At 41.3% G+C, this 15,368-nt stretch overlaps 1 protein-coding gene across 2 annotated transcripts in view; it reads left to right on the top strand.

Annotated features, from left to right (window-relative positions):
* robo1 (roundabout, axon guidance receptor, homolog 1) overlaps positions 1–15,120 on the top strand; it is a 104,852-nt gene extending 89,732 nt beyond the window's left edge. Inside the window, exons 18-28 of one of the 2 annotated variants that reach the window (XM_079481720.1) lie at positions 724–766; positions 2,182–2,336; positions 5,392–5,763; positions 6,408–6,518; positions 8,485–8,620; positions 8,990–9,223; positions 9,320–9,792; positions 10,444–10,608; positions 12,854–13,129; positions 13,625–13,827; positions 14,004–15,120. In XM_079481720.1, coding sequence (XP_079337846.1) covers positions 724–766; positions 2,182–2,336; positions 5,392–5,763; positions 6,408–6,518; positions 8,485–8,620; positions 8,990–9,223; positions 9,320–9,792; positions 10,444–10,608; positions 12,854–13,129; positions 13,625–13,827; positions 14,004–14,018 — 2,183 coding nt within the window. In that variant the 3' untranslated portion in view covers positions 14,019–15,120. Of the gene's footprint in view, positions 1–723; positions 767–2,181; positions 2,337–5,352; positions 5,764–6,407; positions 6,519–8,484; positions 8,621–8,989; positions 9,224–9,319; positions 9,793–10,443; positions 10,609–12,853; positions 13,130–13,624; positions 13,828–14,003 lie in introns of both variants that reach the window. The other variant, XM_079481719.1, reaches the window with a different exon arrangement.
* The last annotated feature ends 248 nt before the right edge of the window (positions 15,121–15,368 follow it).

Raw genomic sequence — 15,368 nt, 5'->3', positions numbered from 1 at the left:
AAAAGTCATAAAGAACTACACTTCCCGTCACGCATTGCTACTTCCCATTTCTCAGCTGTAGTAACAATATATTCCTCAACGGCCGGTTCAGTCCGGTTCGCAGCTTAACCCAAAACTAAACTGAACGACACCAGGGGAAGTGTGGGAGGATCTAAATGCATCTCTCCACAAGAAAGGAAGTCTAAATCCAGTCTGAGGTTGACACGGATAATCAGAGAGAACTTTAGCCGCTCGCACGGACTGCCAGCATAAAAGTATATAGAGAGAGAGAATGCGTGCTTGAATAAAGAGGGCGTTAGAACCGACAGAGGAATTGATCAAAGCACCGGCGACTACTCTGATAACTCAGACAGGACAAAACGTCTTGTCGTGTAGGGATTGGATGTGAACTTATTCAGTGGAATGAATTTAGACCCATCTGCTTTTGCATGACCGAAATCTTTCTTTTACGATTGATATTTATCTTTTTAACTCGCCTTGTGTCATTCCCGTATGACTTTCATACTTCTGCAGAACACAGAAGAAGATATTTTGAAGAGCGTTGGTAACACCGGTGAATGGACCATTGAGGCATTTCTCAAAATATCTTCTTTTGTGTTTCGCACGTTGTGAATGAAATAACGGGGAAAAAATAAATGACAGAATTCATGTTTTTGGGTGAACTATCCATTTAAAAGAAAATGTCTTGTATGTTTTCTTACCATTTCTTTTCTTTTGCTGCAGTGGCCTATCAGAGAGGAGGAGAGGCTGTCACCAGTGCAGGAAGGTGAGAATATACACAACGTCTGAATTTACATCTTCAAAACAATGTCAGGTTTAGCTGAACCCTATGACGTCCACATGGAGGGTGCGTGCTGCAGTGCAATCGCATTTTATTGACACCAGGGGGCATGTTTGTCTTTGTAAAATATCCATTCAGCTGTCGTGTGTTGTGAGATGGAGCCGTTCAGAAGCCAAAAGAGACAAAGGCCATTTTATTTCCCCTGCGAATGCAATTATTTGCACCAACATATTTATGCATTTACCCTGAATGTCTCCACATCCCCATGGCGAGCGTTTGGTGGCACGCATGAGAGAATTGATGTTCCCTCATGCACGTATGCATCTTTGTTTTCATATGAATAGCCGCAGATGAGAATTCCTGCGCGTCTTCTTCCTTTATGTGTTCTTTTCATTAGCCAAGTCTTTACCCTTGCCTATAGCAAAGGTTTCAGACCTTTTTCGGAGCTAAGAGAGCTTGTTAGGTCGTCTTAGTGAAATACAAGAAAGAGGCAGAACCTGCTGCAGGGATGCGGCGAGCGCCGGGGGAACGGGAAGCCATTTACCGCACTTTGACGTTGAAGCACAAAACTCTGTCTTTGATGCGTCTTTGATGCCCGTCCCTGGAAAAATATCCTCTGAACCTCTTATTTCTTTCTTCCTCCATCATTTTAATATGACCTTGTTTTATGGTGTTATTGAATTCTCTAGAACTTGCTATTATATCATCAGCGCTTTTAAAGACAACCGCTAAATGAAAGAACGCTTGCGTTGTTTCTTGTTTCTGGATTTGTAATTAGGTCAAATGGGAAATTCAGTGAAGTTGTTTTGCACTAGATCTGGATCTGAATGTATTCAGGCTCATTCAGATCCTCTTCAAACATCTGAGATGATAGTGATAGACTGCGACATGCTGGCATGAGCTGTAACTCGGAGCCCTTCGTCTTTAGTGATGGCTTAGATGATTCGGGTTCGTCTTTCCCACGCTGGAGCAGCGATGTTCTCCTGCGTTTGGGTAATCCGAAATCCACCCGACAGTCACAAGGCTTCAAGGAAAGTGTCAAGTTGAGTCACGAGCAAGTCAAGAAAACGCAATCCATTTAGCACAAATGCCCGGAGAGAAGCACTGGAAGAGAGAAAGAGAACCGGGCCTTTGTGGAAAGTGATGTTTCTGATCCACCTAGAATTGTACAAATAATTCATTTTTCCCTCAACTCCATTGGTTGGACAAAGGGATAGTTCCTCCACAAACTCACGTCATTGGTTGAGCAATGTTACCGTTTTAAAAGCAGTTTTCCAACGGCCCTCCATCGAGGGCTAAAATCAAAGATGGCCGCTCAAGGTCTTGGCACCACATGTCTTGTTTATTAACCATGTCTGTGTTAAAGTTGGTAATAAATCAACATGTTTGTGTATTTTTAGACCAGGTCTGTTGAATATCGGCGAACCGGCGACTCAGCCCTGGCTGGCAGACACCTGGCCCAACAACTGCTCCAATCAAAATGACTGTACCATCAACTGCTGTACTGGCAGTAATGGAAACAGCGATAGCAACCTGGCCACCTACAGCCGCCCTGGTGAGTGTGTATGACAATGCGTGTGTTTTACAACTTTCTGCAGGCATACATAACATGAAGGAACAAACCGGTAAAACAGAAGACCATTTATTGTTTGCCTACCTACATTTACATTTTGTCATATTTATCCAAAAAACACGTTTTCTCTGAAAGAAGTACAAATGTCTTAGAAAAAACCTTGCAGGCAAAACTCTTTAAATATTTATTAGCATGTTCTTTAAAGGTTAAACAGTATACAACAATTGGGGCAAAATAAGCGACTTGCTCTTTAGAAATTAGCTTAACTTACATAACTATAACAGCATATCATTTCCAGAAAATATGATGATTACATTTTTTAACATAAATACTTATCTAAAAACAATAATAATACAAAAAACGTAAGTCTATGTAATGTTAAAAATATATTTGTTAAGTACAATTTAAAATGTAAAAATAAACGTGTTTGTATGTCTTTGTTAATATAAAATTAAATATTTGTAAAATTTATATATGTATTTATCAACATATTATCTACAATAAGTAAGTCGTTCCTACAATTTCCAAATATTAAACATAAATAAGTAGTCTAAAAACAACAATAAAACAAAAATTATAAGTCTAAGTTACGATCAAATAAATGTTACATTTTCAATTTCAATTTAAAAATGTAAAAATGAACGTGTATGTATGCCTTTATTAATATAAAATTAAATATTATTAAAATTAATAATATATATATATATGTCTATTTATTTATTGTAGGTCTTTCCTCCAATTTGCAAATATTAAACATAAATAAATATATAAAAATATTTCATAATAATAACATTTTTAGGTCTAAGTTAAGTTCAAATAAATTTTACATTATCAATTATAATAAGAAAATGTAAAAGTGAACGTTTATGTATGTCATTCATAAATATAATATCTAAATTATTACATATTATATATATATTCTTTGTAGGTAATTCCTACAATTTCCAGAACAACTGTGTTTATTAACTGTGTACGACCTCATACACCCGTGTCTGTTGCTGTCGATGATTTTGCGAACCCTTTGAATACAAATGGTGCTTTGTTGCACTTTTCCAAGCAGGCGACTGGAATTTCCAAGTTGAACGAAACACAGCAAGTATGGTGTCCTTCCTTTGACACGCAACCGTGCGTGTGCGCTCTCCAGACGTCAGGGAAAATAAAAGCTAGCAATACTGAAAGAGCCCTACAGGCTGTAGTCCAGCTAATCCAATCTACCGCCTGATTTCCATAGAACTGCTAGAAGCCACTAATGCAGTTTCTCCTAAGTGCTCACTTCAGGAAACCAGGAGCGGTCACGCGGGTCACAATAAACCAAGAATGGAAAAAGAGGGGAGGAGTCGTAGAGGACCTTCAGGTTTTTGTTGTTCTGAGGAGAACCAGTATTACATTATTAATATTTACAGTCACTCCTGATATAAACCAATAGCTACAGCGTGTTTGGTTCTGTGATATAAGTGGGTGAGAGTATTTCATTCATTAAGACGTGTGAAACGCATCCAGGTTTTTAGTAAACGTCTTCATTGAAGTTCATGAATTAGTCACTATTTTCATTCGTAGTCTGGAGGATTATGTGTGGACACGCCATTCTCAGAGAGCATCAACGTTTTTGGGATGAAGCTTTTAACCCTCAAAGCTTCGCTTTACCTTTGATTTGCCTTTTCATTGCGAGTGTGTTTTTACTAACACCAGGTTTTATTCCTGTCGCCTTCATCAAAGAAGGAATGAAGGATTAATGTCGAGTGCTTCTTACAGCATGATGTTTTAAAAGCTTGACACCCACCTGCCTGCTGTGCCAAATACTAAAAAATCTCCAGGATATTAACCGGATCGGTAACATCAGGGCTTCTCTGGAAAGACGACTTAGTTCGTCTTATTCCACGAGATCTTTTATCACTGACACTTCAACCGTTGAGGTTCCGCCGTACGGAAACCGAGCTATGTGGAATCCGTCCGATGGCAGGCGGCGGTATTTACGCGCCAGGCTCCGAGCTCGGATGCTGCTGCGGAGGATTTGAATATTTTATGAGTCGTTGAAAATTGGATCTGTCAGAGGATGGTCTTTTTACAGCGCTTCGCGTTCGGGAGGCTTTTGATTCGGTCGTGTTAGAACATCCTGCTCGATGAGCCGGCCCGCTTTTCAACTCAAAGTGACACGCTTGACTTGTGTCATGGGCCTAAGAGAGAGGATGAGGAGAAGAAGAGTGTGAGAGGGTGTTATTATAGTATTTGCATTTTTGTGCTTCCTAGTGGTGGTGTTGGGATTTTTTCTCTTTCTTTTAATCGTCGGCGGTTTAGCATAGATTAAAACCAATTTATTGTGCTATTTCTTGGCTTTTAACCGATTGTCAATCTTTATTAGAGACTTCACTTGGATTTGCATGTAAGGCTACACAATAATTCAGAATTGGCATTTGGCATTGATATTTGTTACAAATACCCTGAGACAAGAAAAACACCCGAGCGCTAAGAAATATGATTTTCTCAGTATTAATTCCAAACCCTTTGGTTTCTTTAAAACATTTTTTACTTTAATTTTACTCTTAGAAAAATATTTGCAAAAGGGGTAAAAATAAACTTCATGTCAAGTTTATTGTTTTTTTATGTTATCTTTTTATTTCCCCATTGGCAGATATTTTTATTGTCTTAAGTATGAACTCACTTCATTTTTTATCTTTTTTTAAGAAATCTATTTTCCTTCTTAGGGATTTTTCAAGGAAAAAAATAGATGCGAAACATTTTTAAAGTCAAAATAAATTCAATTATATTAATTACATTTATTAAAAATGTTTTATCTGTTGATAAAAATGTAAGTTTGCAAAATTGTTTTCGAAAATAAAGCTTAATATTTCATTTTGCCTCTCCGGTAAATGTATATTTAAATATTTGTACAAAAAAACAAGAACGAAATGCTAGGAAAATATTTTTAGCAAGTGAGGACATCTTAAAAGAATTTATAAAGGCATATCATCCACCAACTGTATCTTAAAATCCTATACAGCAACCGTACAAAATCCTCAAAATATCTTGTATCGTCCAGCCGACTGCATCGCCAACTACAGCAACCAGATGGACAACAAAACCGGCAACCTGCTGGCTCCAGACACGGCCCTCTACAGCGACGTGGACCTCTCCAACAAGATCAACGAGATGAAGACCTTCAACAGCCCCAATCTAAAAGACGGCCGTTTCGTTGGGCCCGGAGGTCAGCCCACGCCCTACGCCACCACCCAGCTCATCCAATCCTGTCTGGCCAATAACAACATGAACAGCAGCAGCGGAGGAAGCGGAGGAGGAAGTGACCTCAACGAGAAGCAGTGCTGGAAGAGCAGTCAGGGCACTCCTCATAAACAAGCCGACATCATCGCGCCGCTCCAGTTCAACGTCATGGAGCAAAACAAACTGAACAAGGGTGAGTCTGTGGATTTACTTGGGGCCTGAAGAATCTCAAGGATTCTTGTGTCTCTTCATTTTGTTCTTTTAAAAAGCTTCGCTGGCATCCTCACATCTTTCACTTTTCAACCCTGTTTTGATCCGTCACGGCGTGCTCGCGTGTAACTGAACTCTACGCTCTGCTAGTAAAGTTAATCCTTATTTATAGTCGTTGTTTTACTGTTTGGATGGCGATGAAGGGAAAGAGAAGATTATGAGGTGTCCGATGTCTCTGAACAGTGTGAAGCCAGAGATCTTGGATTACTGTACAAATACGGGGCGGTGTAACTCTAGATCAAAGCTATCCATGTGTTGCTACTAAAAAGGTCACGGTGTTGTCTGTGTGACTCGACTTGCATGAATCTAACTGTGTGTGTGGGTGTGATATTTCACACTTACTAGACAATTGAAACCAGTCACTAACAAGTCATAACAGCTTATGACTAAACTCTTGTGTAAGTGTTCACCGCTCGAGTGTCAGATGCTCCGCCCTGCAATGTTGTGTACTGAAGTGCATATGCTTTTATAAAAGAGCTGTTGTTTGTCTGTTTCACACACACACACACATTTTAGACCTCAAAGCAGTATTTCAGCTGTTTTATAACCAATCTCTTCATCATCTAGACCACTTCAGAGGTGAAGGTAACATCTCAGTCACCATCCCCTATAACCACAGTCAAGAGACTCATACTGGAGGAACATACAGCAGCTCAGACAGAGGGAGCAGCACATCTGGTGAGACATCTGAACATCCATCTATTCATCCCTCTGTCTGTCTCTCTGTCTATTCATCCATCTCTCTGTCTATTCAGCTCTCTGTCTGTCTGACTGTCCATCTATCCATCCATTCACCTGCCTTTCTGTCTGTCAGTGTGTCTGTCTATCCATCCATCCACATTTGTGTCTGTCTGACTCTCTGTCTGTCTGTCTATCAATCTATCATCCACCTGTCTGTCTGTCTATCCATCTATCATCCATCCACCTTTCTGTCTTTCTGTCTGTCTGACTCTCTGTCTATCCATATATTCATCCATCTCTCTGTCTATTCAGCTCTCTGTCTGTCTGTCTGTCTGTCTGTTTGTCTGACTATCCATCCATTCACCTGCCTTTCTGTCTGTTTGTATGACTGTCCATGTATCCATCCATTCACCTGCCTTTCTGTCTGTCTGTGTGTCTATCATCCATCCATCCACCTTTCTGTCTGTCTGACTCTCTGTCTGTCTATCAATCTATCATCCACCTGTCTGTCTGTTTGTCTGACTATCCATCCATTCACCTGCCTTTCTGTCTGTTTGTATGACTGTCCATGTATCCATCCATTCACCTGTCTCTCTGTCTGTCTATCCATCTATCATCAATCCGTCTGTCTATCTGTCTGACTCTCTGTCTGTCTTTCTATCCATCTTGCATCCATCCACATTTCTGTCTGTCTGTCTGTCTGACTCTCTGTCTGTATGTCTGTCTATCCATCTATCATCCATCCACCTGTGTGTCTATCCATCAATCATCCATCCACCTATCCGTCTATCTGTCTCTATCTGTCTGTCCACCTGTCTGTCTATCCATCAATCATCCACCCACCTATCCGTCTGTCTATATATCTGTCTGTCTTTTTGTCTGTTATCTTTCTTTTTTGTTTATTAATCTGTCTGTCACTCTGTCCAGCCATCTATCTCTCTGTCTTTCTATCCACGTTTTCCTCCAACCATCCATCCAACTATTTGTATGTTTGTCTGTCTGTCTGTCCACCCATCAAAAACATTGTCTCGATTAATGTGATTTTTGGTAACATTAGGAAAATCAATCACATGATCACATCAAATGACTCTTCCTAGTGTTGGAACTCCAGGGAGACAAAGAAAGTCATTACGTCTCAACAAAGGGGCTTGATTGTTCCTCCTCACTATTACTATAGTTCACGACTGCGTAGTTTAAACACGGTAGCAACACTTTTTCTAATTCCTTCAGTTAAAACCACATTCCCTGCAGATTTCCAGGGTCTGTTGCATCCCTCCCTGGACCTTTAGGATCCCCCTCCCTTTCCCCGATTCAGCACACCGTCATTAATTACTTCAGCTTTCATCCTCCAACTCAAAGAAAGGGGGGATAATGTTGTCAGAAAGACGTTGTTAGTTGCGGGACAAAGATAAATGAGCTCCATTCTGCGGTGTGCGCAGGGCTGCCAGCGTAATGCATGGGATGTATTTTTATATTGTATTTGAAGTTCAGGTAATTAAAGAGAGGGTCCGAGGGCACGGGGGTCCTCACAGCTCATTGGCTTTGAATTTTAATTCCTGGCTGTTAATTGGCCTGTGATGTTTCGGTCTCTCTCTCTCTGGCTTTCCTCCGGGCAATGGAGTGTTAGATTTGAAAAATGACTCGTTTTGTTGATGGAGAGCACAACGTTAATTACAAATAGAGAGATAATGCACGTAAGCGCTTTACACCGCATAAATTACAGTGTGGGTGTCATTAATGTTGCTTCTCCTGAGTGTAAAAGTGCCATTTATTTCACACGGGCATCACGTTCGGCAAACAAACCAACAGAAAGAGAAATGAAGCAGTGCTTATTAATGCATTTTCATTTGAGTTTATGATTTCGGAGATGTTGTGGGCTGGGTGTCGCTGGAGTTGTGTTGGTGTGCCTTGACAGTTTTAATTCTTGTTTGTTTGTTTGTTTGTTTGTTTTATTGTCGTGCAGGAAGCCAAGGCCAGAAGAAAGGGGGACGCACGACAAAACATGCCAAACAGAACCCAATGAACTGGACTGAGCTGCTGCCCCCTCCCCCAGTTAATCCACCCCCATGTCAGGAATATACACTTGCTATTGACGACAGGTGAGAATTATATAATATATATTATTTCAAACTTTTCTTTTTTTAAATAGGATTTGTATTTATCGTGTTAATAAATTGTTTAATTAAATAAATAAATAAATACACTGATGATTATTATTCAATTAAAATTATTTACATCATATACAGTAATTTTTATACAAAGTAAATGCAATTATTATTAAATATATTTATGTATATTTATCTTACATAAACCATTAAATAATGAACTCGTATACCTGCATTACATATTATATGTATATATTTAGCAGATGTTTTTATCCAAAGCAACTTCCCAAACTGAATGTACTGAATTGATTTTATAAGAAATACATTTTTAGGAATAACATAACTTTTCTTTTCTGTCATCAGTTATGACACAGATCTGCAGTGCCCTATGCCGTCCTCCCGCATGTACCTGCAGCCCGATGAGTTAGAAGAGGAAGAGGCGGAGCTCGAGCGGGGACCCACCCCTCCCGTGAGGGGGGCCGCCTCCTCCCCTGCAGCGGTCTCCTACAGCCACCAGTCCACTGCGACCCTCACCCCGTCCCCTCAGGAAGAGATGCAGCCCATGTTACAGGAGAACGCCGACCTACACGAGCGCAGGTACGCTGGAATTCAAACGCACACCACTCGAGCAGTAAATCGTTTTAGTTGTGCAAGTTTAGTTATTGATGTTTTTGTATGTCACTTCGCCTGCAGGCGAATCCTGGTAAGCCCTCTCCCTCCGCCACACCCTCTCTCCCCTCCGCACACGTACGGTTACATCTCCAGCCCGCTGGGCCTCGACACGGACGGACTGGAGGAGGAAGAGGACGATATAGAAGGTGACGAGATGGACGCAGAAGTGGCCCGGGTCCACCAGCACCACGCCCTCGCTCACCAGCAGCACTTAAACCAGCAGAGGGCTCTCATACGGGGCCTGGAGCAGACTCCCGCCTCTAGCACATGTGATCTGGAGAGTTCGGTAACCGGTTCTATGATCAACGGATGGGGCTCGGCATCGGAGGAGGATAACGCTTCGTCGGGCCGCTCTAGCGCCGTCAGCTCGTCGGACGGGTCTTTCTTCACCGATGCTGATTTCGCACAGGCGGTGGCGGCGGCGGCCGAGTATGCCGGCCTACGAGTGGCAAAGCATTCTGGGAAAGGCCACCATCAGCTGCCAGTATCTGGAGGTATTAAAAAAATATGATGCTTAGTTAACCCTTACATACAGCAATTAAGTAAGGATGTTTTGTGTGTTGCTCTTAGTGCATATAAAACAAAAGTTGAATTTTCACAATATACAATTTGTGCGATATAACATTTTCGAAATGTGTATTTTTGTCTTGTTTTTATTACAAAATGTATTTAAAAAATCAATATAGAGATCGAGATACATTTACTTGACAAGGAAAGTGACCTAAAATATTTAGTCTTGTTTTACGAATGGAAATATAAGAATTAAGTCAGTTTATGTTGAATACTAGCCAAGGAGATTTACTTAAAAAGCTAAACTATATTCAAGTTTATTTTTCGTACATAAATGAGCTTTTTTGTCAAGTACATGTATCTTTAAGAATTTATAGATAATCCAATTCGGTTCCCTTTGAAACCAAAGCAAAGCACATTATCAATGTTTAACTGTGAGTTTTTTATAAACACAATGTATTTTGCACAAACAGACCAGATAGCAATATCCATTTTTTACACTTAAATTGAGTTTGTCAATATTAGCTCACGGATTAAAAAGACAGATAAACTGAAATTGAGACATTATAAGACAAACACACGTACTACAGCAGAAATCTGCAGCTTAGCAAACCGTCTGTCCTTTCATTTACCAGCCGCACGGAAATACCAAAACCTCCCTCCAGGACACCGTCCAGGCAGCCCGGTGTCCACAGACAGTAACGTTAGCACGGCCCCGGGTCAGAGGAGGCCCTTAAAGAGACAGAAACAACATCCAGCGGCTCAGACCGGCTACCAGCGCAGAGAGGTCTTCACGGAGGGTACGTACACACAAAACTACCATGCTGTTTTTTCCACACTGTAATTCTGATTGATTCGCTTTTATCGCTACGACTTGTTTCACGTATCGCGCACCACGCTGCCGTATCTAGCACACATTTAATCTACAGATATATCGAGCAGGATCATAAAGGTTGTGCAAGAGAGAAACGACGGACTGGAGGACTCGGCTTTAGTGTGTCATGAGGGATGGATTCAGCTTCGGTCTCTAATGAAATTGCAGAAGGTGCCGGCGCTCCCCTTGAGGAGCTCTCTAGAAAGGTCGCCAGAAAGGTCATCTCGTGTGTGTGTGTGTGTGTGTGTGTGTGTGATGTTAACACAGAAAAGTGATCACAAACAAAACTTTTAGACGGCTGTAAAGATTTGTGTGTATGTATGTGTGTGTTCTCATCTGCTGCGTCTCATCCTCCAGTCGGTTGTCCATGTGTGTTGACAGTGAGATTTAATATCAGACACGCACAGGCCCCGGCCGGCTGAATCAGATCAAGTAGCTCTTCTCATCGTCCCCCCTCATCTGATCTGTCTCTCTCTCCCGTCTGCGTTCGCAGTCGCCGCTCAATAGAGCCAGAATGAGCAGTCAGAATCAGTTTCTATAGAATGTGTTTCGATAGACTTGCATCGCGACGGAGGGTTGAATGCACCGAGAACAAGGAAGGTTGTTATATGAATTCTCTGTGTGTTACATCTCACACAAGCACACTCGAAACGAACCGCTTTAAAACACAGATTGCCTACCAACCCCCATATAACACACACACACACACAGTCTCCTCCGCCTCTGTTAATTTTGCTCTTGTTTGCTCAGTGCTTTGGTTGACACCAGGCTTATTATCTCATCCTCCTCCAACTCCTCTCCAGAAGGCCCCCTGAACCTTTCATCTGCTTCCACTTCTGTCTGGGGAGAAATGCGCCAGTCTTTAACTGCGCCGCTCCACCCGCCTTTCATTAGTTTCCTTCTTTTACATGCTTCTGTCAAACTTGCATTGAAGATTTACGGAGTTTTGTTAGAGGAGTTTCAGAAATCTTAAAAGTCCCCATGAAATCAAAAGGAACATTTCTTGGCGTTTAGTAAGAACGTGTTAGCCTTGAATAGATGAAAATCTTTCATCATTTTTTAACCCTCGTGTAATTCAAACCTGTGCGACTGTTTTTCTTCTGCAGAAAACAAGATATTTTGAAGAATGTTGGTAACCCGACAACAATGCACCCCTTGACTTCCATTGTATGAACACAAAACCACGGAGACATTTCTCGAACTATCTTCTTTTTAAAGAAGAAAAACACACATAGATAGCAGGGTAGACACATTATGCCAGTATTTAGCACAGCAACAAAGAAAACCTTCCCAGCATCCGGCTCCCTCATCTTCCTGAAAAAAGCCCCCTATCTCTCTCACCCAGCCATCGATCGGCCACCTGAATACAGCAAGACATAAAACCGCCCACGATCGACTGACCCTTCTCAGATTTTCCTGAGTGTCAGAGCAGCGATGAAAGCTTGTTAATCTCTCCCCGACAAAACCAGGCACGTGCGCAGAAGACGTCAGGTGTGCTTTGAGAGTGTGAAAACCTTCACCGGGCACTCGGTTTGTGCGAGCATCATGAGCCCTGATGGCTAAGGAGAAATAATGAGTTCATATTAAGATCTGCATTGACATCGACTTGACAAATCTGAGTTCAAATTGTGAAATTGTTGAATTCTCTTCTGAGGCGGTTGTGAGTCTTTTTGTCAGACGAAATATCTGAGGCAGTGCAGACTTGCTCTCCATTTAATCTCATTGATGTTTATGAGAAATGAATGAGATATAAAAGAGAGTCATTTTTCTTTCTTATGGGCGTCCATTGGTCAAGTTTAGGATTTCATCTCGCACGCATCTCACTGGAGGTTTGTGCTACCAAGGAGGTGCTATTTCACAAGAAAAGCAATTGTTAATGACCTTGAATAACCCGCAGGCGAAGTGTTGAGACGTGGAGTGACAGTGATGAACCGATGTTCACAGCTTCTCCACAGTTGCTCCAGCGTGCAGCTGTTTGAAGGCTGGCACAGCTGTGTTTCCGTGCCACCTTCCGGGTGCCAGCCAAATGAGGTCTGGTGTCAATTAGCAGAACGTCTGCCTTTGAAGGACACAAGCGCACGTGAAAAGCGGATATTGTTATCGTCACCTGAAGTCTCCGATGCTCATTAATGTGACAAAACATCACGCTTATTTTTCTCGCTCCTTCGCAGATCTTCCACCTCCTCCAATTCCTCCCCCGGCCATGCTGAAGTCCCCAACACACCCGGCCAAAACTATCCCAGAGGGTCCACGGGGGGCCATGTCTCCTAGGTCTAGTTCTGCTGATGGTAAGGATAGACGAACAGGTTCAGGAGGACCCAGGCCCAGGGACGGCTCGGACACACGGACCAGCTCTTCAGAGCGACGCGAGGCCCAGGATTTACAGAAAGGCCCGAGGTCAGCAAAGAGCAGCAAACAAGAAGCCACGAAGAGCCGCCAACACCAAGGTACAACACAAACAATTTGCACTTATTGTAAATATTCGTTGGTGCATATAAAATATAAACATTTTATTTTAATAAGCATTTGATTGAAATCTACCTTTTCGACACCAGCACCAACATTTTAGATAATTTTTTATCAATATATGAACATTAAATATATGGAAAGTAAAGAACAAGAAGGTCTATTTTCGTAGCAGCTTTTTTAATTTCATTTACATTTCGAATTTGGTTAAGTTTTTTCTCCAAAATACATGCTGATTTTCTTACTCAACAATGATCAAACGATAGAAAAAGTATAAAACTTTGAAAATACAATAATCTTTTTTCTCCATTGACATCCTTGTTTTATCAAACTAACACCCTGGCCCAAACAATTCCCTATTTTAAAACGTCATGCCCCGCCCCTTTTCTTACATAAAGATGTCATATTATGCAAGCGTCGCACATGTAAGATTTGGACAAGTTTCTCATATACATCCTATTCCATTTTTTACCCAGGACCAGAGGACATCCCACCGTACAGCCGTCCGTCTTTCCCAGCCGTCCACAACCCTCGTGGGGAGAGGGACCCCAGCTCCTCCAGTTCACTGTCGTCTCGAGGGTCCGGTGGACGACGGAGAGGAGAAGCGGCTCCGGGGGCTCGCAGAAACCCTTCGGATTTTGGGCTGAACGCCTTCCAGACAGGAGGGGATGAGCTTGAGGTATGTCCTAAATCCCTCTTGCAGTTAATGTCAGTAATTGTGACCTGCACGCCATTACAGTTGTTAAAAACTGTCCAACTTGCAATAAATTTGGGTAATTCTGATCACACATTTGCATGATCGGTATTACATGTTTGGGTGGCCGTAAATTATAATGCAATATTATCTATTTTCAGATGGTGGAAAGCTGAAGATAACAATATCGTCGTCAAACCATCTTCAATTACCAATCGTCAGCGCGGCACGGTCATCTCGGCGGTATCTTTCACTGAAAACTACCGACCATGAGTTACGTCACGTTTGAAAAACTGACCGAGCATTCATTCATTTCTTTACCTTGATTTCAATGTGCATTTAAAGAACAAAAAAAGACAACGAAGAAAAAAATAAGGGTACATTGGAGGGGCTAAAGCGGTTTCGTTGATTTGATTCCAATGCAATATGATGGTGTGTCTGTTAGCTCCAGAAACTGATTCATGGCTTTTGTTCACCATGAAAAAAGAAGATCGTCGGTCATCTGGTACTGTAACGAAACTTCAGGCACAAAGGGAAGGACTGACATGTACATACACGTGTATCTAACTGTCTTTTATAATCCATTGTGGTACATTCAATTTGTCTTCCTCGGCTTATTTGAATCATTTAAAATTTCTATTACGCCAATTAATATAATTTGTTTTATAGCCTCCATCCTGCTTGTAAATTGTCATAGTGTTTTAACTGCCCGGGAGAAGTGCCACATTTTGAGAGATATTTGTTGTTTGTTTTTTTTGTAATGCACTGTTATACTTTTCGTCATTGTTAATGTTTGTTGTCCTATGTCTTTGGTTTTAAAAGCACAATCACTAAACTTTATTTTGAACCATGTTATCGATTAACCTTTTTGTCTTACGCCGGGAGCGAACGGGCGCTACGACAAAAGGCCTTGTTAAACCTGTCGATGTAGGTTATGAGAAACGAAAGGATAAGCTGTTTACAAACGCGTGAATGAATTGAAACGAATTCCCGCATCCTCACCTCTGGCGTCTCTTTCAGATTCTGATTTCAGCACCCGTAAACCTGCAAAAATCGTCTGTTTTGCGAAACATTAGAAAACGAAAACATTGTTTGATTTACTTGGTTTGATGCACTTATAAGGATGTTTGTGAACAGGAAGTGGGTGTCGGCTTGAGAATTTGGAGTGGTGATTGGCCGTCGGGTTTGATTAGTCGTTCACGCTCTATAGAGGTGTGGATGTGAGTGATAATTCATTTGACATCTGCAAGCATTTGTTTCTTAAAACAAAAAGCGTATAAAAATGAAGAAAAAAAATAAATCAAAATACTGAAACTGACTTGACGACTTGTGTTTTGCATCTTGTTCCTGGTTCATTTCAGCATTTACTAATACATGATTAAAATCAAATGTCGTCACTGTTTACATTAGTCAATGCACCGTGAACTAATATGAATAACTCTATTGACATGAACTAACATTGTCAAGGATAAATAAATGCTCGATTCTTCATTGTTAAGTCATGTTTGCTAATGCATTAGCTAATG

Source organism: Barbatula barbatula (assembly GCF_947034865.1).
Source record: "Barbatula barbatula genome assembly, chromosome: 19".
In the NCBI taxonomy this organism is placed as follows: domain Eukaryota; kingdom Metazoa; phylum Chordata; class Actinopteri; order Cypriniformes; family Nemacheilidae; genus Barbatula; species Barbatula barbatula.
This window is presented reverse-complemented; position numbering and strand designations above follow the sequence as displayed.